General features: G+C 39.7%; 1 protein-coding gene across 2 annotated transcripts in view; it reads left to right on the forward strand.

Annotated features, from left to right (window-relative positions):
• Positions 1 to 26,872, forward strand: part of USP24 (ubiquitin specific peptidase 24) — a 66,929-nt gene that overhangs the window by 13,607 nt on the left and 26,450 nt on the right. The window contains exons 3-33 of one of the 2 annotated variants that reach the window (XM_061451215.1): positions 697 to 764; positions 2,212 to 2,355; positions 3,211 to 3,333; positions 4,203 to 4,238; positions 4,810 to 4,875; positions 6,358 to 6,423; positions 7,961 to 8,035; positions 8,802 to 8,960; positions 9,857 to 9,971; positions 10,490 to 10,593; positions 11,760 to 11,867; positions 12,934 to 13,029; positions 13,131 to 13,292; positions 14,528 to 14,572; positions 15,133 to 15,240; positions 15,866 to 16,015; positions 16,717 to 16,848; positions 17,626 to 17,737; positions 17,991 to 18,067; positions 19,161 to 19,301; positions 19,450 to 19,503; positions 19,690 to 19,805; positions 20,439 to 20,505; positions 20,674 to 20,784; positions 21,188 to 21,286; positions 21,368 to 21,538; positions 22,159 to 22,244; positions 22,393 to 22,486; positions 22,742 to 22,897; positions 25,186 to 25,283; positions 26,674 to 26,769. In XM_061451215.1, coding sequence (XP_061307199.1) covers positions 697 to 764; positions 2,212 to 2,355; positions 3,211 to 3,333; positions 4,203 to 4,238; positions 4,810 to 4,875; positions 6,358 to 6,423; positions 7,961 to 8,035; positions 8,802 to 8,960; positions 9,857 to 9,971; positions 10,490 to 10,593; positions 11,760 to 11,867; positions 12,934 to 13,029; positions 13,131 to 13,292; positions 14,528 to 14,572; positions 15,133 to 15,240; positions 15,866 to 16,015; positions 16,717 to 16,848; positions 17,626 to 17,737; positions 17,991 to 18,067; positions 19,161 to 19,301; positions 19,450 to 19,503; positions 19,690 to 19,805; positions 20,439 to 20,505; positions 20,674 to 20,784; positions 21,188 to 21,286; positions 21,368 to 21,538; positions 22,159 to 22,244; positions 22,393 to 22,486; positions 22,742 to 22,897; positions 25,186 to 25,283; positions 26,674 to 26,769 — 3,235 coding nt within the window. The remainder of the gene's footprint in view (positions 1 to 696; positions 765 to 2,211; positions 2,356 to 3,210; positions 3,334 to 4,202; positions 4,239 to 4,809; positions 4,876 to 6,357; positions 6,424 to 7,960; positions 8,036 to 8,801; positions 8,961 to 9,856; positions 9,972 to 10,489; positions 10,594 to 11,759; positions 11,868 to 12,933; positions 13,030 to 13,130; positions 13,293 to 14,527; positions 14,573 to 15,132; positions 15,241 to 15,865; positions 16,016 to 16,716; positions 16,849 to 17,625; positions 17,738 to 17,990; positions 18,068 to 19,160; positions 19,302 to 19,449; positions 19,504 to 19,689; positions 19,806 to 20,438; positions 20,506 to 20,673; positions 20,785 to 21,187; positions 21,287 to 21,367; positions 21,539 to 22,158; positions 22,245 to 22,392; positions 22,487 to 22,741; positions 22,898 to 25,185; positions 25,284 to 26,673; positions 26,770 to 26,872) is intronic. The other variant, XM_061451216.1, reaches the window with a different exon arrangement.

Below are 26,872 nucleotides of genomic sequence, written 5' to 3' on the forward strand. Positions count from 1 at the left end.
TCCAGAGCTGAATTACTGTCTCTTTTTCCCTTTGTGCTGGTTATTTTCCAGTCGTAAAAACAAGCTGTCATCTAAATCCGTGCTGTACCACGCTTGTGTAACTGGTTGTTTTTCCCTAGTGAAATGCTTATACTGCATTAGACCTGAATGTGGCTTCTCTGTATTCAGTACTTTGGCTGGAGTTACAAGTGTTAGTTATGGAGGCATCATGCCCAACAACTGGCATATAATGACTGCAAGACAGTTTTTCCATCATGCCTGATAGCAGACTAAAGGGATGTTATAATCTGTTGGAAGAATGGAAGTTGCTAGGTAGTTCTGGTTTGCTTCTTTGGTTCTCATATGTGTCAAAAGGCTGTGCTTAGATTTTGGTTTGCCTGGAGACTGTGAAGCATCAGCAATGATCTGAAATTAGTACAAATTGTAAACTTGGGAGAAGTACATCTGGTACTGATGCTTGACATTGTAAAAGGTATAACATTATAAAACTTGTTTCTAAAGCCAAGTTCTTTTAAGTCCCACTTTTTTGTGGCTGATAAAGTCAGTTATGAATGAACAACAGCATATTTATTACTGCTGGGTTTGATTGGTGTTCCTAAGAACTTGCAATGAACTCCTTAAGGTAATCTTTAATATATGTGTGTGTGTATGTATATATATATTATACTTTTAAAAAGCATTCTCCTTTCTGTAAAGGTCTTTCTGATTCTGATGAGAATTGCAAGAGATTTATGGACAGATGCATGCCTGAAGCATTTAAAAAGGTAAATAGATACTGTAGACCAATTCAGTGTTTCTTTGCATTGTTCATGGCTGAAATAGTGGCTTGTAATCAAGATATCAGAAACTATGGTAAGTAGTGAGTATGTTCTTAGATTAAAATCACGCTCAAATTACTTTCCTAGACAGCAGTCACAGAGAGTTCCAGTTCTGCACATAGCTTGTGTTGGCTTTTCGTTTGTTTTGTCCTTTTTAAAATTAGGAGCTCTACAGTAATTTGCAGAGCCTAAAGACAGATTTAAATACCCTTGGATACATTAGAGGCAAGTCGGAATCAGATTTCCTTTAACTTTGTTCTTTCTGCTCCTTCTTTGGAGAGTTGCCAGATTCTTTCTTACCTCCTTTCACCTTCTGTTTAGAATTTGTCTTTCCCCTCAGTGCTTAATGCCTGATGTGCCCCTGTGGCTTTTCTTCTCTGCCTTGCTGTGAATTTTCTCTGCAGAGCCCCCCTAACTAATTTACTTCCCACTATTCCATTCACTTTGGATACTGCCATAATTTCTTGCCCAATTTTTAGACCATATATATAGAAACATATGTACACCTTTATAAACTTACTCAGTCATAATCTTAAAATGCTGAAAATATGTTTAAGGAAGATAGGCATTTAAGGGAAAAATTCTTTTCCTATTTGCCTGTTAGAATAATAACCTTACATACAATGCTTTTAACTCACTTTTTTGCATATTAACTAAACTACACTGAAATATAGATTGTTCCTCCAGAAGGATTGTAGAAATCCAAGTTCAGAATGTGCTGAATTACAGTTTGCTGAAAAACTTGCAAGAAACTCTACTAATGGTACAAAGAGTAATTGTATCTGAAGTATTAAGCTTTTTAACTGCTTATATTCTGACACAGCTAGCAGGAATTAAATTAACTTTGCAGCTGGAAGCTTAATGTCCTTTATAAACAGCCACATTAGACCAGCCATAAAGAGCATGTTGCAGTAAGTGTGAAGGCAGCATTAAATACCTCTCTCTTCATGGTACATGTTCTTTGTTTTCCAATAGAAACTGCTCAGAAAGTGTGACTTGGTAAATGGTTATTATAGCTGAATCAGTGCAGCTTTGTGGCACGTCTCCTTGAAGATTTAATAGTTGCATGTTCAATCTGCAAACAAATTACTTCCATATTAGTTGTTCTTTGCAAAGGTTACAGTCTTTACTAGCGCGTGGAAATGGAAAACAGTTTGACACATTTTATTTTCTGTCATAAACTGTGATTTAAGGTGTTCTTCAAGGAAATTACAGATTTTATTAACTCTTAAGCCATTAGAGCATCTGAAAACCACACCAGACTGTGAGTAGTACACGCTAAGGAAACATTTGCTCTGAAAACAGTCTCTGGGGTTGGGGGCTGATAAATTTCTTCTGTTTTGTGATTGTGCTCAAACTTCAAAAAATGACTTCTTTTTTATCTTCTTCTTAGTTGTTGACATCCAGTGCTGTTCACAAATGGGGAACAGAAATCCATGAAGGAATATACAACATGCTTATGCTGCTAGTGGACCTGGTTGCAGAAAGAGTAAAACAAGATCCTATTCCTGTGGGCCTTCTCGGTGTACTTACAATGGTATTTGGCTCTCTGATGCCATTTCCACTATTTGGATATTTATCATTTCATATTTATGCTGCTGATGCTTTTTCTAACTATTTAACTTTTAGTGTATTGTCTTAAAACCTGCAGCCATTGCTTGCTGCAGATTTTTAACATCCAGTATGCAATTTATAAAGGGGTGAGTGCTGTTCAAAACTCCTTAAACCAACGCTCTTGAAAAGAAAAATAACATCTACTGTCGTAGAATCATAGAATGGTTTGAGTTGGAAAGGACCTTAAGATCATCCAGTTCCATCCCTCCCTGCCATGGGCAGGGACACCTCACACTAAACCATGTCACCCAAGGCTCTGTCCAGCCTGGCCTTGAACACCACCAGGGATGGGGCATTTACATGTTCTTTGGGCAACTCATTCCAGTGCCTCACCACACTCACAGTAAAGAACTTCTTCCTTATATCCAACCTAAACTTCCCCTGTTTTAAGTGTAAACCCATTCCCACTTGTCACTAGAGTCCCTAATGAAGAGTGACTCCCCAGCATCCTTGTAGGCCCCCTTCAGACACTGGAAGTGCTGTCACTCTGTCACTTCACTGTTTGTTTTTAAAACTGGTACTTTGAGTTCATCTCCCCCTTTTACAGATCCCTGGCTCATGTGTATTGAATATTTTCCATAGAGTGGAAGCTTCAGGATGCTTTACACAGTCAGAACCAAGAGGCAGGATCAGGGGTCTCCTGTTAAACTTGATTGTTTTGCTAGATCTTTAACTGTCAGTCAGGAGAATACACAACTGCAGAAGTCAGATAGTATCAAGATATTCTTTGAGACTGGCATAAGCCATGCTGTTCATTGCCATGGGCTTTTCTTTCAAGGCATTTAACCCCGACAATGAATATCATTTCAAGAACCGTATGAAGGTGTGCCAGAGAAACTGGGCGGAAGTCTTTGGGGAGGGGAACATGCATGCTGTCTCACCCATATCCACTTTTCAGAAGGTAAGTATGGCCACGACCTGTTTTTAAGTTAGATGTGTTTGTTTCAGGAAAGGTTGTTTGATTAGTTGGTATTTATAACATAAGAAAGCTTAAATGTGTCACCAAGAATTATAGCAAGTAGATCTTCAGATTATGTTGGTCTGTAGCAATGTATTTGTCCTCTTAAATTGTCCCAGTTCTCTCTTAGAGGCTGGATTTAGAAATTGGTGTACTTTCATGTCTAAAGTAGCACAACAATCAGATGGGTAGATCCGTTGTATCAAAGAACTGACATCTGTTTGGCTGTTGAGTGTGAAATGACCAGGGTAACTCCAAAGTGTACAGTTCTAGCAGAGAATTTGTGCTTTTCTGACAAGCAAGGATAGGATATCCTCAAGTCAGACACACTATCGAGGTGGCAGTTCTTGAGGTTTGCACTGTCTTGTCGCAGTTGTTCCAGATGGGTGGGTGCTAAAAAAGCATCAGTGGAGTTGAACTCTCCTTCAGGAAACAAGTTTGTGTCCATAGAAAGAAAATTCTACCACTGCTGCTCTGGGAAAGGTTCTTTAGTAATGCTCCACGCTGCTAATGTGCTATAAATATAGTTGATGTGAGTCAGCAGCCACAGTGTGTACTGTTGCCACAGCATGTGGTCAGTGATGTCAAGCAGAGTCCAAAAAAGGATAATGCTAATGAGAACTAGCCAGAGCTGCAGCTACACGCTTGGTAAAGGAGCTGTTTCAAACACATTGCTGGTTTCTTTGAAATCATAGTGCATGTATTTGAGGTGTTAGTGGGCTGAATACATCTGTCCAAATCTCTGTTTCGGAAGACAAATGTGTAGCGTTGATGTTTCAGCTACTAATTTGTTAATGTTTTAATTGTTCAAGGAACCTCATGGCTGGCTGGTGGATCTGGTAAACAGGGTAGGTAAATGTAAACTGAGACCTGTAATTTGTCACATGAATTCAGTGCTCTTTCAGAGGTAATTTCTTCTCCCCCCAGTTTGTTTTTTCACTCTTCACTTTTCTGACAACCACGAAAAAAGAAGTTTTTTTTATCCTTTCTACATATAGAGAAGGAGCCTTGCTAAATACATCTTGTTGAGTTGCTGCTTTCTCCCTTGAGCACCTCACCTAACACAATAGCTGTGACTAGAGGAAGTTGAGAGCTCAGCTTAGGCTGCAGTGCTGTTTCCAAGTCAAACATGCCAGGCCAGTTGCTGTATGTTGTCTGGCTTTCTTCCCTATGTCCATTTTTAACCAAAACAGAGTTTCTAGCTTGTTGTTTGAACTGGTACTGGGTATAACTGCATTGCATTCCCTAGTGTGCTTCTAATTCCCATGGGAACATAAAGCTTATGTTGAATGTAATGCTTCACAGTAAAGAATACTTGCTGGCATCCCAGGAACTGTCAATCCCATATTTCCTGTAATAGCTGATTTTAAAGATAAGATACTGTAGTTCACTGACATAATACTGGTGATTTTATTTCAGTTTGCAGAGTTGGGTGGATTTTCAGCAATTCAGTCCAAACTGAATTCAGAAGATATTGAACTTGGGGTAAGTTAATCTGCTGTCACAAGACGTCTTCCTTTCCATTACACATTCATGTAGAATTAGAAATGTGCCTTTTGGCAGTGCTCTTACCTTTGGTTTGGTACCAGAGCAACACTCCCACAGAGCCCTGGAGAACTGCTGTCAGACTGGAAGTTAAATGAGGTGGTGCATAAGAATCCTGACACAAGAGCTTTTGAGATACCACAGAAAAGAGGAGGGGTTAGTGTACCTCTGGCTAACAGTCAGCCTTCTAGTTGGACATCAGTCAATCTAGTTTCGTTGTACATTCACCAGCTTGTCCCTGGTTTTCTGTTTAATTCAGCTGTAGCTGCATTTAGCTTCAAGTGAATTGACTTCTGTCATTTATTATAGAAATCATTGTTAAAGGAAAAAAAAATCCTTAGGAAGACAGACACTGTCTAATCCTGAGCAACTGTTCAAGAGCTGTGTCTAAAAACTGACTGGCTCAGCAGAGCTAAACTATTTTTGGTGACAAAGCCTAACTGGTTCATTTTTTAGCTTTCTAACCTATATTCAAGAGACTTCAGAATCTTTCAAGCTTTGAAGAGCAAGGAGCTTAAGGGAAAAGATGTCATTTAGAATTTTGTCCCACAGTATAAAATCAGTCTGCTTTCAGTCAAGTACCATTTGGTGATAATTCAACTTCTTTTCTTGGGATACTGATATTTGCTGCTTTATAAAGAGATATATATAAATATATATTTATACGTGAGCCTGACAGCAGAATAAGGCAACTCTATTTAAGTCCCAATCCTGCAATAGGAACTTTGACTTTGTTGACCCATTAATAACTGCTTGCTTAGGGAGGAAGTCTTGGGTCAGCATCACTCAATTCAGGCCTTTGATTGCAGTGGTGCACACTCCATTTCACAACTCTTGATCCAGTGTGAGAAGAAGCAAATTTTGGTGTTATTTATTGACAAACAAATGCCTTTATATGTTTAATTTCTTGGTGATAAATATCACTTGAAAATCATGCATGGAAGAGATCTTGACATGTATCTGACACATTTACAAAGCTTTCTCCCACTTAATGTTTTTGGGAAAGAAATCTGCTGTATGGCTTTAACCTTAAGGCTTGGATTCACACTTCTTATTGCTGTAGAGAGCAACCAAAATGTGATGTGTCCTTTTCAATCTGTTTATTTCTGTGACTGAAACAGGATCAGACAGAGCAGACTGAACAGAATGGTGAGAGGACCAAGATTAGTGAAAACTGGGAAGGCATTTTTTATTTCAGGCACAGATATACAATACATACTGCATGCTATAGAGTAAATCTGTTTCCTGAGCCATGTGTTGTTGTAAAGGATTTGCCCACCAAAATGAATTTGTAGCAAATGACTGGAAACTGTTGTCTGAGATAAATGATACTTATTGACCTTAATTTGCCTTTTGTTCTGGATCACTGTCTCTGAAAAGGTCTCCTATATGTGCACCTAAATACTTGTAATTTTTTTTCAGGCAATCTCTGCATTAGTTCAGCCATTTGGAGTTTGTGCAGAATACCTCAACTCTTCTGTAGTACAGGTAAAATATCTTTGTTATGAGTTATCAGAGGACTGAAAATCAGTTTACAACTGTTTTGGTGTGAAACTGATGACTAGTTCAAAAAGCCTTCAAGTCGCATTGCATGAAGTGCAAGAACCAGTTTGAGCATCCTGAGGATGACAGATAGAGGATGCCTATAGTGTTCAGATTCATTTTCTAAGCACAGTGATCTGTAGTCATGTATCTACATCTGCAACAGTGAGAAGCTTTGCCTCTGCCATTAGTAAAACTTCATCAGTGTAAAGCACATGGAAAGGAATTTAGCCTGATGGATGAATTTTGGGTTTAGTTTTAATTTTATGGCTGAGATCAAGCACATGGATATGAGAGTTTACACTGGGAAACTGGTAATACAGGGGATTGGAGCAATCCCAGGCACAGCTACAGGTTGGGCAGAGAAGAGATTCAGAGCAGCCCTGCAGAGAAGGACTTGGGGGTGTTGGTCAATGAGAAAATGAACATGAGCCGGCTTCAGTGTGCGCTCGCAGCCCAGAAACCAACCGTATCCTGGGCTACATCGAAAGGAGCCTGACCAGCAGGTCGAAGGAGGTGATCCTGCCCCTCTACTCTGCTCTTGTGAGGCCTCACCTGGAGTATTGTGTGCAGTTCTGGTGTCCTCAACATAAAAAGGACATGGAACTGTTGGAACAAGTCCAGAGGAGGCCACGAGGATGATCAGGGGACTGGAGCACCTCCCATATGAAGACAGGCTGAGGAAGTTGGGGCTGTTCAACCTGGAGAAGAGAAGGCTGTGTGGAGACCTCCTAGCAGCCTTCCAGTATCTGAAGGGGGCCTATAGGGATGCTGGAGAGGGACTCTTCATTAGGGACTGTAGTGATAGGACAAGGGGTAATGGGTTGAAACTTAAACAGGGGAAGTTTAGATTGGATATAAGGAGGAAATTCTTTCCTCTTAGGATGGTGAGGCACTGGAATGGGTTGCCCAGGGAGGTTGTGAATGCTCCGTCCCTGGCAGTGTTCAAGGCCAGGTTGGACGAGGCCTTGGGTGACATGGTTTAGTGTGAGGTGTCCCTGCCCACAGCAGGGGGGTGGAACTGGGTGATCTTAAGGTCCTTTCCAACCCTAACTATCCTATGATTCTATGAAAAAGTCACCATGATGTATTTGAACGTGCAGATGTACTCCAGGCTTCACACCTGTGCTCACTAACAAAAAGTACTGATTTAATAAGTGACTGAAAGGCTTTATTTGAAGGGGAGGTAGTTTAGAAGCCACTGGGAGTCAGAGAGGCATGTGCCTCTAATATACCTTTAGAAAGGTTGATGTGTCCACCTTTTTTTGCAAACCCATATTACAGTGGTCTGAAATGGCTTCTTAATTGCTTCTTTTTCTGGACATAGCCAGGTTTTATGTATGTTGTAGGTGTTGCTTTCTGTCTAAGATAATTGTCAGCTTTCAGCTAAGTATTTCATTTTGCTGAAGCCAGATCTTTTGAGTATTGTGATTGATTGCAGGAAACACAAAATGATTGTCATGCCTTTTCTCACATTCTTTAGCCCATGCTGGATCCCGTCATTCATAAAATGATTAAGTATGTGCAGAATGTAGAAGAGAAGGACTTGAAAGACAAGGTAATGTTTTATACATTTAATATTTAAGAAGAACTTACTGTGTGTCTTGGCAATGTAGACTAGAACAATAGCTTTATTTTCGTAAGCAGAAATACTGCCTGTTCTGAATTCTGAATTCTGAATGGCACAGAACAAAAGACATCTACCCAATTCCATTCAGTTCCCTTTTCCATAAATACCTCATGTTACAACCCTTAAAGTATTTTACCTCTGTTACTATCAAGTATGTTTTGTTGGTCCACTTCTGCAGCAAGCTATCCAGCTCAGTTCTGTAACGGATTGAAAGTGCTTATTATCTTGCAGTCTGTTGTATGCACACAAGTTATAAGACTTTGAGTGTTACATTAGCTGTTTGCTTCTGAGAATTCAGCAACTGCTGATATTTTATGTCCATGTAACTTGTGACTACTTCCTGTGTTACCCTGAATTTGGCATTCAGGTCTATTAAGTTTTCAAGTGCTGACTTTTTACTTAGACTTAAATTGTTAATTGTAAATTGTAAAGTCTGCATAGTGGTGTAACTACATAGGAGCAATCTAGCATACCAGATCTGCAGCAAGAAAGTCCAATTCAACCAAAGCTTTTGTTGTCTTTAGGTTTCTAGCGTACAAGTTATACTTTCAGATGTACATGGTACTGCATTTCATTGATTTAATGGTCTGCATGGGGTCATTAAACCTCCTCTTTGTCAATCATTGAAGTCTGGAACAGAATAGCAAAAATAGCCCTGCCTCTATTTGTCCTTTTTGTGTTTTGTTTTAAATAGAGACTAGTCAGTATCCCTGAGCTCTTGTCTGGTATCAAACTGCTGTGTATGCGCTTCCAACCCGATTTGGTAACGGCGGTGGATGACTTACGGCTGGACATTCTGTTGCGCATGCTAAAATCTCCTCACTTCAGTGCAAAAATGAATTCCCTCAAAGAAGTAGGTTTGCTTTTTTTTTTTGGGGGGGGGTTGTCTGTGCATGTGTGAGGTGGGGTGGGTTAAGAAGCCATTGAAACCACAACCCTAAAAAATGAAATGGTACATGAACACTGTGGGAGCACCTAGGAGCTGGGGTTTATGGACCAGAGCTCTTTGTGCTAAAATCTTATATCAAAGTAGAAGAAAACAGTTTCTTTTGGATGGCAGTTGTGGTTTAAGTGTAGTGTTGTTCATTCATCTCTTCCTTCAAGAATTTGTATGATTTAATTGTCCCCCAAAAAATGCATTGGTTTAGTGTGCAGCCATTGTAAGGTGTTTTAGAGTCCCTCTTTTGTGCTTTCATTTATGGGAAAATTGAGACGTTGAACCTCATTGCTGTTTGATTCTTAGTCATAAATGCTGTGTATCCTTGGTGAAGTTCTAAAAGTGCAGCTTTTGAAGGCTTTAGCAGAAAGGTACTCTTTCTCCCTGGAGTGAGGACCCTGCATTGTATAAAAAAATAGGACACTGATTTGAGTGTAAGATGCAGAAGCCTGAAATAACCTACTTCTGGTATATCTGTAGAATTATACCTTGCAGAAATACACCTTTTCTGTGTCAGAATGTGAATAAGGATCTGCTGCATCAGGGGCTGATGACAAGGAGGTGTTTCTGGAGAGCAGATTGTCTTTAAACAGCTTATTAGAAAACAAAACCAAACACACACACACACAAGGTAAAAAATCCAAACCACACAATAAGACACCAACCAACCAAAAAAGCTCAAACACCTGTGCTCAAAATATGTCAGGATTCACACTTAAGCTTCACAGTGAGCCTTTTGAATAGATTTCCTTGTGTGCATATGGAACACCTATGGGAATCATTGTTAGAATCTCCCATTTTGCAATTTTTAGGTAACAAAATTAATAGAAGACAGCACTGTATCCAAGTCGGTGAAGAATGCAATAGATACAGACCGGTTACTAAACTGGCTGGTAGAAAACTCTGTCCTGTCCATTGCTCTAGAAGGTAAGCACTTTCATGAAGACTTTCAGCCTGAGCTTTGAGTGTATTTAACAATTTCATTTGTCCCTTTCAGTGCATCTTAATTAACAAAGGAGTTGAAGGTTTTTGTCATCTTCAAATTGGAGTAAGGAAAACCCTGCAAATTCTGCTACCATTGTCTAGTTCTCTATTTGACATCTGCAGATGTCTTGTGCTGTACCTGGGTTTTTTGTTCTCAGTTTATCTTTATATATTGTTAGGCTCTAGGAAATAGAAAAAGAGGGCATTTTTTTTCCAAGTAGTAATGTCCTGTAGGTGTGAACTGCTATAGATATATGAAGTGAGGCAAAATAAAAATAGAAGGAGCCTTGTTCTTTTTCTTTGGACTGATAAATTTCTTTGTAACAGTAGAGAGAGAATTTTCCAGTGAAGGTAGAGCTTTGTTCTTCTCCCTTTTAAAATAACTTATTTATTTTTAGGCTTTTAATGACTCTAATACTGTTTTAAATCTATTAACTTATTTACCTTTCTTTGTTTCATAGGTAATATAGACCAAGCACAATACTGTGATCGTATAAAGGGAATTATTGAACTGCTGGGCAGTAAATTATCTCTAGATGAGCTCACAAAAATCTGGAGAATTCAGGTGAGCAACCAAGACTAGGCAGGTGTTTTTAGACTGTCTTACAAAAGCAAACATTCTAATGGTGGGATTTTTTTAGCTGATAATATATGCATCTACTGCGAAGTGGAGGTGTTGAGATGTTAACAGTACAATTAATGCAAAGGCTTTCTTCTGCTTCTTCCTTTACCATTTAAAATCAAGTGTTCTGACAATTTCTTGTAATACAGCTGTTAAATCTTACAATGAACTTCAGTTCTTTGCAACAAGTGTTAAAGGGCTGTGAAAACACTTGACTTGGAATAAGATGTTTTAAGCCTGAAACAGGTGCTAGAGTGTTTGTCTAGACCAAAGACCGTGCCTAAGGATGTTAATTTTTATGACTGGAGGTATGCATTTGAATGCAACTCACAGTGTGCCTTTAAAGAGTAGGCTCACGAATTCCTGTTTAACTCCCTGTACGTACATAGAATTGACTGACAAGTCATCTTTTCATATTCACTTTATGTGTATTCAACTTACTGCTGTATAGGAAAGGTGGTTTGACTGCTTAATGCAAACACCACATGGAAATTTTGACCAGAGCCATAATGTGCTGCAGGAAATGGGTTTCTTCTCTGTGCAAATGTTGAAGTTTTAAACTAAACTCACTTGACTCTGTCAGGTCTGTGGTATATGCAGGCATGGCAGCAAGTTTTGCAAGCTTGGTAGAGCTGAAGTATAATTCTAGCTCACTTTTGTTCTTCTGGCTGTTGTTACCATGGTGCTCCCATCAGTGTGGGAGGAGATTTTGTATTGCTTGCTTTTGAGTAAAGCCTTAAAGAGTGTCAGAGATGGAGCACCCCACACATGAACTTAACCAAGAAATAAAAATGGTCATATCTGTGTTCCTGGCACCATACCTTACAGTGGTATGTGCCACTGCAGCATCTTGAAGCTGGTATAATAATGGCAGATTAACTTGGTCTTTTCTGCTTTAGAATTACTTCCAAAGGATTTAGAATTACTTCCAAAGGCCTCTATGTCAGTGAAATGGGGAGCAGACACAGTTACTCTTACCTTGTGTTTCTGACATGTCATAACCCGTTACTCTTTGTCATTAGTGAATAGCAGGGTGATGCTTATATGAAGATTTTTCTTGATCTCATTTGGGATAAAGACTCCCTTTCTTGTGTTTTCCATCTTTTCAGTCAGGACAATCCTCCACTGTGATAGAAAACATACATACCATTATTGCTGCAGCTGCTGTGAAGTTTAGCTCTGATCAGCTCAACCATTTATTTGTTCTAATCCAAAAGGTAAGTTTTCACATGAATTTTTTCAGTTCCCTCCTTAGAGAATTCAGTTCCCTTAGGAAAGGAATTGATAAGATGTACTTTTGCGTCCAGCCTACCAAATACCTTCAATATATGCAAATTCCTTCAATACATGTATATTTTCTATATAAATATAAAATTGGCTGTAAAAAAAATAACACTTTTAATACTGAGGTTTTTTGTGTGTTAACCTGAAGTCTGATCTGCTACTGTATTGCTGATTGACTTAGATTTTAAGTACGTTGTTGTCAGGGTTTAATCCTAGCTGGCAACTAAATACCATGCAGCTGCTTGCTCACCACCCTGTGGAGAGATGGGAAAGAGAACTGGAAAAAGGTAAAACCCATGGGATGAGATGAGAACAGTTTAATAGGTAAAATATAACCATTTAATAATAGTAATGAAAAGGGAGACAACAGAGAGGAAATAAAACCCAAGGCAGACAAGTGATGCACAACACAATTACTCACCTCCCATTGACCAATGCCCAGCCAGTCCCTGAGCAGCGATCAGCTCCTCCCAGCCAACTCCCCCTGGTTTATATATTGAGCATAATGTTCTATGGGATAGAATATCCCTTTGGCTCATTCAGGTCAGCTGTCCTGGCTGTGCTCCCTCCTGGCCTTTTGTGCTCCTCCTCACTGGCAGAACATGAGAGACTGAAAAGGTCTTGACTTACAGTAAGCACTACTGAGCAACAACTAAAACATTGGTTTGTTATCAGCTTTGTTCTCAAACTGAAGCCAAAACACAGCTACTAGGAAGAAAATTAACTCTGTCCCAGCCAAAACCAGGACACATATAGGCAGTGCTAAGGTATTTAAAGTGAGGTTTTATTATTATATTTGATCTCATATAGTTTATATTTGAAAAAAGAAATCATTGGGCAAATAAATACTGTAGCTCCCAGTAACAAAACTAAGGAAATATGCCTGGTGGAAACATTCTTGGTTGTCTTTTGGTTTTCCTGCAAATTATCCTTTTTGTGAGGCAGCAGACAAACAGTGCTTGCTGCTTTAATAGTGGATATTATTTCTTTGCTATACAGAGCTGGGAAACAGAGAGTGATAGAGTGCGGCAGAAGCTGTTGAGCCTGATAGGACGCATCGGTCGAGAAGCACGGGTGGAGACGACCACTGGAAAGGCATGTGAATGTTCTTTGTTTGGGATTTTTCTTTATTAAACATCAGGTTGGTGGACTCTGTACTTCCTAGGTCCTGACTAGGCTTGCACTTCTTCCTCTAGGTGCTGGAGGTGCTTTGGGAGCTGGCTCATCTTCCAACATTACCATGTAGTCTTATTCAGCAAGCTTTGGAGGAACATCTGACAATCCTCAGTGATGCTTACGCAGTGAAAGAGGCAATCAAAAGAAGCTACATCATCAAATGCATAGAGGATATTAAGAGGGTTGGTTTATTATTTATCTTTTCCAAACTGAAATGTTACCTAGTCTTGATGTTGCCCTTCCTTTCAAGATGCTCAAATTGCGTGTCCCATCTGTAAGTTCTTACCTTGGGGAGTCCACAAGAGGGGTAGGCTTTGTGTGAGCCCGTTTGTTGACCATGAGACTCAAAGTAAGTCTCTTGCCTTTGTTTTAAGCAAATTTTCAGCACAAGGAGTGATCAGTTTATGGGAAACTACCAGGATGGGCCCAAGGTTAGAATTTGCAAATGGAACCACTCTAAAGGTATGTCAGTATTTTAACTGTCCCTTTCATGTGAAAACCTAGATTAGTTCTCTTTGAGCATGTGTTCTGGCATGACCATTAAGTCTCAAAATACAAATTGATACTTAAATCCTAAGAGTTTTGTATTTTAATAAATAGTTTAATAAAATACTTAAACTCTTTTCAGCAAACATAAAGAAGCCATTCCCGCAGCTACCTGTGCTAAGATGTTTCCTGGCAGCAGCAGCAGAGATGTGCATGGCTTAAAAGGCTGCATATATTCTCTCCTGCACTGCAGGCAGTTTTTCTTGAGGTCTGCAGGAATGCACTCCTGTCTTTTTTTAGTCTGAAGACTACTGTAAATAAAGAAAAAGGCTTGTTCTTTTTTCATCCTTTTTTTTACCATGATAAATCAGGTTTTGTCTGTGTTGCAGCATATGTAGAGGATTTTGGTTGTTCCGGAAGCAAAGTTTGTTGCTTCTTGATATTGATCACAGTTTTTTGTGTGTTTGTGTTTATGAATATGGATTTTGAACTTTGGGTTCTCAATGTCTGTGAAACTTGCAGTTTTTTGTTTTGGATCTTCTCTTGTGCTTTCCTATTCTTGCATTCTTTTTAATTACATTCTGGCAAGGGCCTTTATAGAGGTGCTGCGGTGGGAAACACTAAGGGAAAGCTGTAATTGTAAGCTAGAAGGGATTGGGGTAACCATACGGAAGACTTCTAAAACTACAGCCTTTTTTTTTTATTGCCCTTTATTAGGGGAAATGAAGGCATAAACTGGGAGGGAATGTAATATTAAGTCAGCATTCTCAAATACATGAGGGAGTCTTCAGTAGAGACCTCTCTGCTATGGGCAGGTTACTTTAATCTCCCCGAGTGTGTAGGTGGTAGTGGTTGTTGTCAGTATTTAAACCAGACATCACTTCTCTGAATAAGCAACCTCAGTACTGGTTTGTGTGGTCAAACTTTACAGAAAATGAAGCCTCCCAGAAAAGTGATGAGCAGTTCTAACAATGAGGTAGGAGGGTAATTCTTTGCAGGATCTCTTTCAAAATGCAGCTTAAGTATCCTTTGCTTCCTATCAGAGGCTCCTTGCAGCACCAATCAGAAGTTTCTTCTTGTCTCTCAACCCTCAATAGTATTTCAGATTGTTTTTTCTGTTGTCCTTGTTTTAGCAATAAGTAACATCATTTGACTGGATTTACCCTTCTATGCCCTAACAGGCCTGCTTCATCTCCTGTAATTAAGGAAGGTGGTGGTTATCTCTCCCTGGTGCAATTTTTTGTCTGCTTAATTTGCATGTTCCCTAGCAAGGAGGTGGTACTTTGGGCTTAATAATAAGGACAGCAAAATGGCATATATGTGTCAAAGGATTTCTTGTAGAAAGTGAAGAAGGGCACCTTGAGTGTGTTCAGAAAGGGACCAGGAAAAAGTAACTGAAGCTTTCAGAGCTAGTAGATGTTGTTTTGAAACAGTAGTATTAATAGACATCATTAGGCTTCTAGGAGTCTTAAGAGGAAAGTTACTGTTGTTGAGCATGTACACATGTGTAATTGTTTTTACCTTTCCTACTATTAGTCATCCCAGCACAATAATCCTCAGTTTGTGTGGGTGGTGCCAGCATTACGTCAGCTCCATGAAATCACACGTTCATTTATTAAGCAAACTTACCAAAAGCAAGACAAGGTAAGAATATGATGCTGAGATGATTTTTGAAGCCCTTGTTATGTCTGTGTGGCTTTGCTTCTGTAGAATGTGGAAGTGGAATTTAGAAATGAGGGAAGGGGGAGAAAAATCAACAGGTTAAACATACTTTGATAAGTAGAGTTTAGTGACGTAGCATAAACTGTTCAAGTAGAGATGCCGTATGGTGTGCCATCCATTTGTTTGTGAATGTATGCATATGTATAAATCTGTTTGCTGCGTCAGGACTAATTCATTGTATTCTCAGCTTCCTGTAGAATAATTAACATGCCCTTAAGAAATGAACAGTGGCTAATGTTTAGACCAGCTGCTTTGTAATTGAATTGACATTGACTATTAGAAAAGGGACTGAAGTACCAGCAAGCCACATGTGCTACACAGTGGCTGAGCAGAGGGGTGGGACTTTGTTTGCCGTCTGCAGCACGTGTGTTTCAGCACATCCTGAAAACACTAATGTAAGGGGGCTTTGAATGCTTGGATGGGATACAGCTGACTGGTGAGGGGGGGAACATTATTCCTTCCAATAAGACGTGCCTGTTTACCTATTTTCTTTAAAACCTCTCAATGTTATGTTTTGATTTGTGGGTTTTTTTCTTTTTTTGCCAAGAGTATTATTCAAGATTTAAAGAAAAACTTTGAAATAGTGAAGCTGGTGACAGGAAGCTTAATATCATGCCACCGTTTGGCTGCATCTGTGGCAGGTCCGGGAGGGCTTGTTGGAGCAACGTTAGTGGATGGTCGATACACTTACCGGGAGGTACTGAACCCTGGGTTTCTTATTCCTTATATTTTGAAACCATAATGCAGTCTGTCACTGACCAAGTTGTGTAAGATTAGGTGATGTTTCATTTTGGAATTCACTGGTATAGATGTTATCTCTGAGTAATTACACTGGTTTTTAGTTACAGTTCTGATACTTATTATTGGGGCTTGATGTAGCCTTGTTATATTATAGAACAAGGGTGGGCAAACATGACAGTCCAAATTTCTTAGCAAAGTCTTTAACTGGTCAAGAGCTGGATCTCCTCACCCCAGGACTTTCTGTCTCCAAGCTTGTGCAGCTTCCACCTTCTAGTTCAACTACCCTTCTAGAGACTATACCCTTGAATTTGGTGTGAAGCTCTTGAAACAGATTTGTTAGTTAGGAAATGGAAGCCACATGATACTAGCTTGTTGTTAGCTGTGATTTAGTAACTAGTATCAAATAACGTCAATATCAGGAAATTAATAGCAAATCCAAGGGGATTTATGCCCCTTTTTAGAAAGGTAATAAAAAAGAAGTAATGCTTAAAATTGTATAAAACAGAAATAAAACTGCAGCAGCAATTTCTGTTTTCCAGGCTTTGCAAAGCGTACTGTTGTTTGACAGCTAAGTTTGCTAAAGAGAATGCTCAGAGTTCTTGTTTCAGGGGCAAAAAAAGAAGTCTTAAGCTTGAGTTTTTGTTTCTTCTTCCTCAGTATTTGGAAGCACATCTAAAATTTTTGGCATTTTTTCTGCAAGAAGCCACCCTTTACTTGGGCTGGAATCGTGCCAGGGAGATCTGGGAGTGCCTTGTAACTGGCCAGGATGTTTGTGAGTTAGATCGAGAGGTAAGAAATACTTGAGAAGTTGGTATCTGTGGTTGCAGACTGGATCTTAATGGGTCAGGAGTAACATGTGTGTTTGTTGAGACATGCCAGACATAAGCAGTAAGCACTAATAATGCATTTTATATTCTTTATGAAAGCTAATGGAGCCACTGTTACATGTTCACCTATGACTAGAATGCTTTTTTAACATTCAGTTTGACTGAGGGAGGAGCGTTGGCCAGGAGACTAGTTGCAGGTTTATGGATACTGATTTGAAAAGGGGTATGTGTAATTTTGCAATCCTAAGAGATATTCAGCATTGTTTGGGTGAAAGATGACTATGACTGTAGTGATAGGACAAGAGGTAATGGGTTCAAACTTTAACAGGGGAAGTTCAGGTTAGGTATAAGGAAGAAGTCTGTAACGGTGGTGAGGCACTGGAATGGGTTGCCCAAGGAAGCTGTGAATGCTCCATCCCTGGCAGTGTTTGAGGCCAGGTTGGACAGAGCCTTGGGTGACATGGTTTAGTGTGAGGTGTGCCTGCCCATGGCAGGGGGGTTGGAACTGGACGATCTTAAGGTCCTTTCCGACCCAAACCATTCTATGATGTACCCTAACACTTCAATACAGCCTGTGTAACGTGAGGTTACTGAGAGATTAGATTTTGAACTTCTTGCTCTGGATAAAATTTCTGTAAGATAAGTTACTGTAATAGCTGATACAGTTTGCCAATGCTGTACAGAACTAAAGTACTTGCCATGACAATGGGGTAAAAATACATCCGCCTTTCTTTCACAGATGTGCTTTGAGTGGTTTACAAAAGGACAGCATGATCTAGAGAGTGATGTACAGCAACAGCTCTTCAAAGAGAAAATTCTTAAACTGGAGTCCTATGAAATTACTATGAATGGTAAGAAAATGGCTTCTGTCAACAGGTTCGGTTTTGAAATACATATCACAAATTTGCTTTCTGATCCTTTACGTTAAATACATAACCAGTTCTGTAATTCAGAATAAAAAAGGGGCCTTTTTCTCTCATTTTGAGTTCTAATGGCTGCAGGAGAAAAGGTCATCTCCTGTATTTGATAGCTTTGTTTTTTTCAGAAAAGCATAGGAGCTGAGCCTGACCTGAATAAAAACCTTGCACCTTTTTTCACTTTCAGGTTTTAGTTTATTTAAGACTTTCTTTGAAAATGTGAACCTGTGTGACCATCGACTGAAGAGGCAAGGAACTCAGTTGGTGAGTGTTCTGGCAAGTTCGTTCTTGTATACTACCTGGGGCATCTTGGGGATGGGAGGAAGTGAGACAAGGATTCTTTAGCAGCTGTTTGACATGGTCATGTTTGTATTAGTATCCAGGTCATCATTCTAGTATTAACACTGTGAAATTCTGAAGCTTTAAACTCCACAATGATGACAGTTAAAATTCAGCAATTGATAGCTGGAAGCTGGTGTGTAGCTTCTAAAACTTTGCAGGAGGAATGGGTGGATATTAATACCTTTATATTAATAATCAGGAATTCTAATACACATTTTTTTACTTGTCCCTAGTAAGGAAATATTCCTTTCTCTCCTTTATTTAGTCTTTTTCATTTTTATTTTTCTTCTTTACAAGAGATTTAGGCTTAGAATCACGGAATGGTTTGGGTTGGAAAGGACTTTATCTAGTTCCAACCCCCTGCCATGGGCAGGGACATCTCACCCTAGACCATGTTGCCCAAGGCTCTGTCCAGCCTGGCCTTGAACACTGCCAGGGATGGAATATATACCACTTTTCTGGGCAACCTTATATCCAACTATCTATCATATTCAAATTCTAACCTACAGTAATTTTTAACTCTACAATCTTTAAATGTTTCCATTAAATTAATGGTTGGATGTTAAGTAGTTTTCCATAGCATTTTAGATCTTTATCACAGAAACCTAACCTGAAATGCATAATTTTTTGCCAAGTATCACAGTAGGTTTTGTGATGGTTTATTATGTGGTTAGTTACCATGTTGACCTTTGTGAAACAAATTCCATTCCCAATTAAATTTCTGCATGCGTTTGAGGTCTTTTATTTTTTAGTTGGCTTGACAGAGTAGTCTTTGGAACTTGTTTATCCACCTGCAATCAAACGATTTTTTTTCTAGTGTAAGTATACAAATATGCAGCTATTGATTTCCCTTCACACTGTGCCAGAGCTTGGCAGCATGTTGGAAAAGAAGATTCTAAAGATTCAGTCAAAAGATGCTTTTCTGACAGATGGAAGACTTGTTTTGTTCCTGTGGTTCAACTCACCATTGTGTGAGAAATCCACTTGTGTTCTATTGTTGTTCTTCTTTGCATAGAGTGTGGAAAAACTGGAATTAATAGGAATGGATTTCATTTGGAAAATTGCAATGGAGTCACCTGATGAAGAAATTGCCAATGAAGCTATTCAATTGATAATAAATTACAGCTATATCAATCTAACTCCTAGATTGAAAAAGGTAGGCATGTATTTGTACAGAAAGTGCTTTGATGTTCATAGAGTCTTGATACTCTGCATGCTAAAGTGTGTGATTTGTTGGATTCTGTCTGTTTAATTCCCATGATCTTGGTTTTAACATCTAATTCATTTGTATGTTTTCTCTTTAGGATTCAGTATCACTGCACAAGAAATTCATTGCTGATTGCTACACACGATTAGAGGTAAAGGACACATTTTAATTGCTCTTGTACCTGCATCCTTTTTCAATTTTGTGTTTTAGAGTAATTGACTATGATAACTACTTAAACAAAAACATTATTTCTGCAGATACTTCTTGTTCTCTTAGCTCTGCAGGACATGCTTATCGTCCATGTAAACCAGCATTTACACTCTGCTTTGTATTCTAGGCAGCCAGCTCTGCACTTGGAGGTCCAACGTTAACACATGCTGTTACAAGAGCTACAAAAATGCTTACAGCAACTGCTATGCCTACGGTAGCAACATCAGTTCAGTCTCCTTACAGGTAGGTGTGCCTTTAAAAGAATAAATACAGCAGTAGACATTTGCTTCCAGCTGCTTCCCACATGATTTTGAGCGCTAATTAAAAGTCTCAGTATTGGTGGTTGTATATTCTGGTGGTTTCTCAGCTGAATATTCCATTTATAGTGCAGTTTAAGTTCCAAAGAGACTTTGAAAAAATGGTTTTTAACAGAAATAATAAAAAAAAACCCAACACTTCCCCCTTCAATCTGCCAAAACCCAAACCACAAAACCCCTCATAAACTATTACCAACCAGCCTATTAGTCATATAGTATTTCTGGGGCAGAAGGGTTTGGTTTTATTTGGGTTGTTTTAAGTGGGAAATAAAAGGATGGGTTTTCCTCCTCTAGCTCTAATGAATACCTAAATGTGTGTAGCTTAAGTAGATGAGCACAGGGTGGGACCTTAAGAAATACAAAGCTTCTTCTGAAGCTGGCTACATTTCAAGCCAGGATAACACCAGCTTCTTGGCCTGTTTTCTTAGTTAGTTTCAACTGAATTAACTCCAATTTTAAGGAGTTATATTTGGAAAGAGCTAGTTCGTGGTAGTTATCTGTGGGTGCTGAAAATGAATTTCTGAGACAGGTTATGCTTGTTTTCAATGTTTGTCTCTAGGTCAACTAAACTTGTAATAATTGAGAGGCTGCTGCTGCTGGCAGAGCGTTATGTGATAACAATAGAGGTAAGATACAGCATTTTTTACTAGGCAAGGCTAAAAACATAATTTCTAGTATTAAAAACAATAAAAGTTACTTAAGCCTATGCATCTCTGGTAACTTTGCTACATACCATCACAGAAATGTCTTTGTTTTCAAGGGTGATATTTATTGTCAACCTTTTCTTCCTGTAGGACCTTTACTCTGTTCCCCGAACTATTCTACCTCATGGTGCTTCTTTCCATGGACATCTTTTAACACTTAATGTTACGTATGAGTCTACCAAAGATACCTTCACCATAGAGGTATGTGTGCACAGGTTACATGTGTGTTACGTGTGCAGTGTGAATCATGTAGCTACTCTTGGGGTTTTGAGTGCCTGGATTAAGCAGAGTAAGCTGGTTTGAGGGACTTGGACATCTTGAAAACTCTTTGAAAATGTTAAAAGTCTGTATAATGCTACTGTAACAGAAGTGTCTGTAGACTGTATGTATTTTAATCATCACGTTGGGTTGGGAAAAAGAGTTTGTTTGCTTGCTGTCAGTGATGGGCACTTCTACTGCCGTCCTACCCTGTCAGCCTCTGTTGTGGACAGTACCTTTACCACCCTATGCAGAGGAGCAGGAAGACTTTAGTGGAAGATTTTTTTTTCTCTTGGAATTTAGTGCTTGAGCAGACTTCCTGAGCTAGTGCTGTTTCATTTTCCAGGCACATAGCAATGAAACTGTAGGGAGCGTCAGGTGGAAGATAGCAAAGATGTTGAATTCGCCTGTGGATAATATACAGATATTTGCCAATGACAGCCTGGTATGTTAACTACAAACAATTCTCATTCTTTATGAAATTGAGTTTCTTTTCCAGAACTAAATGATAAATGTTTTCTTGCAGCTAACTGTAAACAAAGATCAGAAACTACTCCACCAACTGGGCTTCTCTGATGAGCAAGTCCTTACAGTAAAAACGTCAGGAAGCGGGACTCCATCAGGGAGCTCTGCAGATTCCTCAGCCAGTTCCAGCAATACCAGCAGTGTGTTTAGTTCATCCTATGCAATGGAACAGGTACAGTGTAATAGCCTGAAACCTTCCCTCACATTTTTCCCGGAGGGAGGGTAGCTGGGGAAGACACAGCTAGGGTGGAAGACTTAGAGACTTAGCTGTTCGTATCAGCTTCAGTATCCAGTCCTCAGTAGTCTGGTTTTGCCTTCAAACTGCAATTGAAACAAAGCACTGAAATACACATTTGCCTTGTGCATGCAGATTGGGTTTTGTAACGTATTTTCTCACCTTTTGTAGCCTGTTTGGTGTTATTAATTTCTGCAGGGTCTTTTAAACAGTCAAGACCCGTATGATTGAACTTTGAGATTGTATATTTGTCTAGGGGAGAGATTTCCGCTATTAATAAAGCTGCAGTATGAAATTAAACTAAGAAGGATCAACTAGTATGTTTGAACCATTCCTGGTCTGCTTTGTATGTCAACCCTAATAGCTGACTTAGGAATTGGTTGTTAAAAGGGAAATGGGGTAATGTAAAAATGAAATGTTTCTCAGTCTAGAAAGCAGCTGGGATTTCTAAAGGCCAGGTTGGCCTCTGGGTTAAGTGCTTGAGTGAAGAGCTCTCTTAAAATTACTTGCAAGAGAGTGGAGAGAAAAAAACCTTTGTATTTCTTCTTAATTCTCAGGAGAAATCCCTCCCTGGAGTAGTCATGGCTCTCGTGTGTAATGTGTTTGACATGCTTTACCAGCTTGCCAATTTAGAAGAGCCAAGGTAAGCAAACTAAATGCTTATTAAATATTGAAGCAATGCTCACGCTGCAGAGTTGTAATAGCTACTTACTTTGCAGTGTGTAGGCATCCACCAGGCCACAGTGTGGTTGAGCCCTGTTTTGCACAAGTAACTTCTGATAACTTTTCAGGATAACATTACGAGTGAGGAAACTCCTGCTCTTGATTCCCACTGACCCAGCTATTCAGGAGGCTCTTGATCAGCTTGATTCCCTGGGAAGGAAGGTATGGATTAAACAATAATTGATCTTGGTGATTTAAAAAGGAATTTGCCACCAGGTCTCTTAAATTCCCTGTCAGATTATAATCTGTGAAGGGTTTGAAACTCTGCTGTAAAATAATGCTCATGTTAAGGATTATTGACTTATTTCCAAGCAGCTGGAGGCAACAGTGTTATTACAGAGATCATAGGAAATGTATTGCCAGTTACAACAAAACGTAGTATCTCAAAATACCTCTTCTGTGGCTCTTTCCTCCTAGAAAACACTCCTATCAGAATCAAGTTCTCAGTCTTCAAAATCACCATCCTTGTCTTCAAAACACCAACATCAGCCCAGTGCTAGTTCAATACTAGAAAGTCTTTTCAGATCCTTTGCTCCAGGCATGTCCACCTTCAGAGTGCTCTATAATTTAGAGGTAAGAAAACAAATCTATTTCTTTCTCCTTGTGTTTCTGAGCACTAAAATTGAAGCAGTTCTAAGTTTCTTGGGCAGGAGTCCGCCAACCAAGGTCATTGTGCAGAATGTGCAAATGTCATGTCATAGTCTGCTTCTATGTATGTGACAAGTTCTGCACAGAAGAAAGAGGTAAGGAATTTCCCTTTGGAGACTTTACTGTGAAGCCAGGCCCCTCTTCTTGTGGAAGGAGTGTTCTAAAATAAGTGGAGAGGAGCAAAGAAGCATCAAAGTCTTTACAGTTTAGGTAAAATCCCTGCTTGAATCTCCAGAAACTATGGATATGGGATTTTTAGTATATATTAAAAAAAAAGCTGTGTGTTTTAAAAATTAATGGGAGCTGCTTAATTTAATTGTTTTTGCTTGATTTAATTTGAAAGAAAAAGAACTCTAACTTGCTTTCCATACAAGTCTATCATAATCCGTAGAGACTCGGGAGGAATATTTTTGATAAGCATTTAACTCTGTATTTTCAGTATCCAGATGTGTAGGGCTTTTACCCAGAAACTTCTGGCCTGTTCTAGCTGTGCATGTAAAGTGAGTGGAATACATGCTATTTTTTAACATTAAGTATTCTCCTGAGTAAGTTCTTCAGCCAAAACACTGGATTGGACCCTGTTAAAAGGCTCTTTCCAGCTGTTCAGTGCATGGTTTTTAAAGTGTATGAGAGTTCAGCTGGTGGTGTTATAGCAGTGTAGTCTGCACGCTCTAGGAAGCTGGACAGTTTGTAGCTCTACTCAAAGGTCCCACTGTTTATAAGGACCCATAACAAACAGGGTTTGAACAACTTAAAGTTGGAGGGCCAGTTGCCAGCAGCTTCAAAAACGATGGACAAAGTTATTCTCTTTCATTCCTGGTGTGTGCCAAGGTTGTTGTAGGGATTCTCTCGTAGTTGCTTTCCTTTGGTTCTCTGCAAGCTAATGTTAGCTCTTCATCTTCCTACTCTGTCATCACACTGCAGCATTAGGATTCCCCTTTTGCTGTGCAGCTGGAAAGAAAGATACTTGATGATGCCTTTGAAATATATTGGCACGTCCTGCAACTGAAAGCAAATGGTTTAGCATGTCACAGCAAGGGTATCTTGTTGAACTGGCAGGTTATATTATAGTGTGACAAGGCGGTTATCTGCTGCTGCTATGCCAGAGCAAATAATAAGAGCAAGTAATAAATTGCTTTTCTGGCAAAGGATGAGAAGTAGAAAATTGGATTAGGTGTGTAGATCATAGGAGTGGACTTATTCATCCATCAAGTCCATTTAAGCCAATTGGAAGATGATTCCTGTGAGGAAAAGGAGGTTGTGCTTTTCTTATCCCCTCTGCTGGTGATCTATTGGAAATATGGGAACCAGTTTGAACTGCTGTCTGAAAAAGTGTGCACAGGAAATTTGCAGAGCACATGAAAGAGATGAAAATTAAATGGTGCAGATGTTCAGGGTTGCAGCATACAGTGCTGTGATAAGATTTCGTGTGTGGAACTCTGTAAGCCATTCTTCTGACCTGTGAACCTGGAAAAGATGTGTTTTGTTTTCCTACATGCAGCACTGTTGGCTGTACATGCCAAAGAGTTCTCAAGAAAGTAACTAAGTTCTGGGGATCTTCTGGGGGTTTGGGAGGGACTGGGGAGTTGTTTGGGTAATGTTTTAAGGGGTTTTGATGTAAAATGAAGTGAAACTGATAATAATTGTGCATGAAATGTGGCCCACAGAGACCACAGACTTCCTTATGGCCATGTTTCTGCATGTAATTGCATTGTGTGAAGTTTAGTGCTAACTTAAACCAGGAGGGATGATACAGTGGTGATAAGGTCCATAGAATACCTGAACCATGTTTTACCAAAGAAAAAACAAACAGTAAGAGCAGTTTTCAGAGCACTGAGTAAGCCATCTGTAGGGTGTTCTGTGGGGTACTGTCAAGTGAAAGCCTAGGAAGCATTTGGGCTCCTAAGGAGATTCAGGCCGGACTGAGACTGAAGGTGTTTCATGTACTAGATTATGCACTTCATGCTTTCCCTTAATGAGTAAACTGCAATGAGAAAAACAGTGCCATTTAATACAGAGTAAATATCTGTAATAGTCATAGTTCTCCTGAATATTTCAATGTGATTTCTCTTTACTGACTGCAGCTTCACATAAGTGCATTGTTAATCGCTTCATTTGTAGTGGATTTTTTCCTGTTACGCTTTTAACCTTCAGCAGATTAAGAATGCTGAAGGGGGGGAGTGTATGTATGCTTATTTATTCATTTATTCTAGGTACTGAGCTCCAAGCTGATGCCAACTGCAGATGATGAAATGGCAAGAAACTGTGCCAAGTCTTTCTGTGAAAACTTCCTCAGAGCAGGAGGGTTGAGGTTAGATGGCAAAATCTTGACTCAATTTCTGACACTTCATTTAGTTACCAGTTCCATGTGGTTTCTGCTTTCCACACTGTAGCACACGAGTATGCCTGTAGGCTTCTTCAGAGAAAAAGAAATTCACCCAAAGCTGATAGTTTTCATTATTCAGTGTCTGTAAAGCTACTGCATAGTACATGTTGTTAAACCCCAGAATAAAGTTAGGCTTCACAGATAAGCTTGTGAAGTGTAGCTTTTAATAAAGTAGTTGATGTTTGGACAGTTAGCATTTAAGTGCTTCGGTTCAACTTTGCAAGTGTGTACATTGTACTATGACCTGCAGAGATCCTAGTGGACATTTTAAGCGGTCAAAGCATAGACACTGCAGTAGGAACCAGATTAAATTTTACAGTCTTCAAAATTCAGACCCTTCAGATAACAGTTGAGGCACACTGTGAGTGGTTTGGAATACCTACAGTACTGCTTGCGCTTGTGTCAGATTTATCAGGTGTTTGTTGCTTTTAGTAATTCCATCCATCCCCCCTTCCTGGCATCCCATAGATCCTGAAGCTTTTTCCAGCAGGAACAGAAAGCTTCTATCTGTAGATAGAAGCTTGCAGCCCAGAAAGCCAACCGTATCCTGGGCTGCATCAAAAGGAGTGTGACCAACAGGTCAAAGGAGGTGATCCTGCCCCTTTACTCTGCTCTTGTGAGACCTCACCTGGAGCATTGTGTGCAGTTCTGGTGTCCTCAACATAAAAAGGACATGGAACTGTTGGAACAAGTCCAGAGGAGGCCACGAGGATGATCAGGGGACTGGAGCACCTCCTGTATGGAGACGGGCTGAGAAAGTTGGGGCTGTTCAGCCTGGAGAAGAGAAGGCTGCGTGGAGACCTCAGAGCAGCCTTCCAGTATCTGAAGGGGGCCTGTAAGGATGCTGGGGAGGGACTCTTCTTTAGCGACTGTAGTGACAGGACAAGGGGTAATGGGTTAAAATTTAAACGGGGGAAGTTTAGATTGGATATAAGGAAGAAGTTCTTTACTGTGAGGTTGGTGAGGCACTGGAATGGGTTGCCCAAGGAAGCCATGAATGCTCCATCCCTGGCAGTGTTCAAGGCCAGGTTGGACAGAGCCTTGGGTGACATGGTTTAGTGTGAGGTGTCCCTGCCCATGGCAAGGGGGGTTGGAACTGGATGATCTTAAGGTCCTTTCCAACCCTAACTATTCTATGATTCTATGTAAGAGGGGAAAATGGGGATGTTAGCCTCCAAAGATGCCGAATTGGAAGTTCTGACTGGCACCCAGCTGACTGAATAGGAGGAGGGGAGGGCAGGGAGAAATTAATTGCAGCTCTCTCCTAATGTAAAATACTTCTAAATGGAGTCTGTTTTATTGATTTGTTTTTAAGTTTGGTGGTGAATGTGATGCAGAGAGATTCCATCCCATCAGAAGTAGACTATGAAACAAGACAGGGAGTCTATTCCATCTGCCTGCAACTTGCAAGGTATGTAATTGCTTTTCATTAGCGAAAGTGCTGCTTTCTTGGCTTTTAAAGTGCAGCTTGTAATATTTAAGATTAATTGGTACTTTGAGTTCTGTTTCATTCA

Source organism: Pezoporus flaviventris, unplaced genomic scaffold (assembly GCF_033815535.1).
Source record: "Pezoporus flaviventris isolate CSIRO_AGI_PZ_B2104156 unplaced genomic scaffold, CSIRO_AGI_Pfla_v1 ptg000013l, whole genome shotgun sequence".
Classification (NCBI taxonomy): Eukaryota; Metazoa; Chordata; class Aves; order Psittaciformes; family Psittacidae; genus Pezoporus; species Pezoporus flaviventris.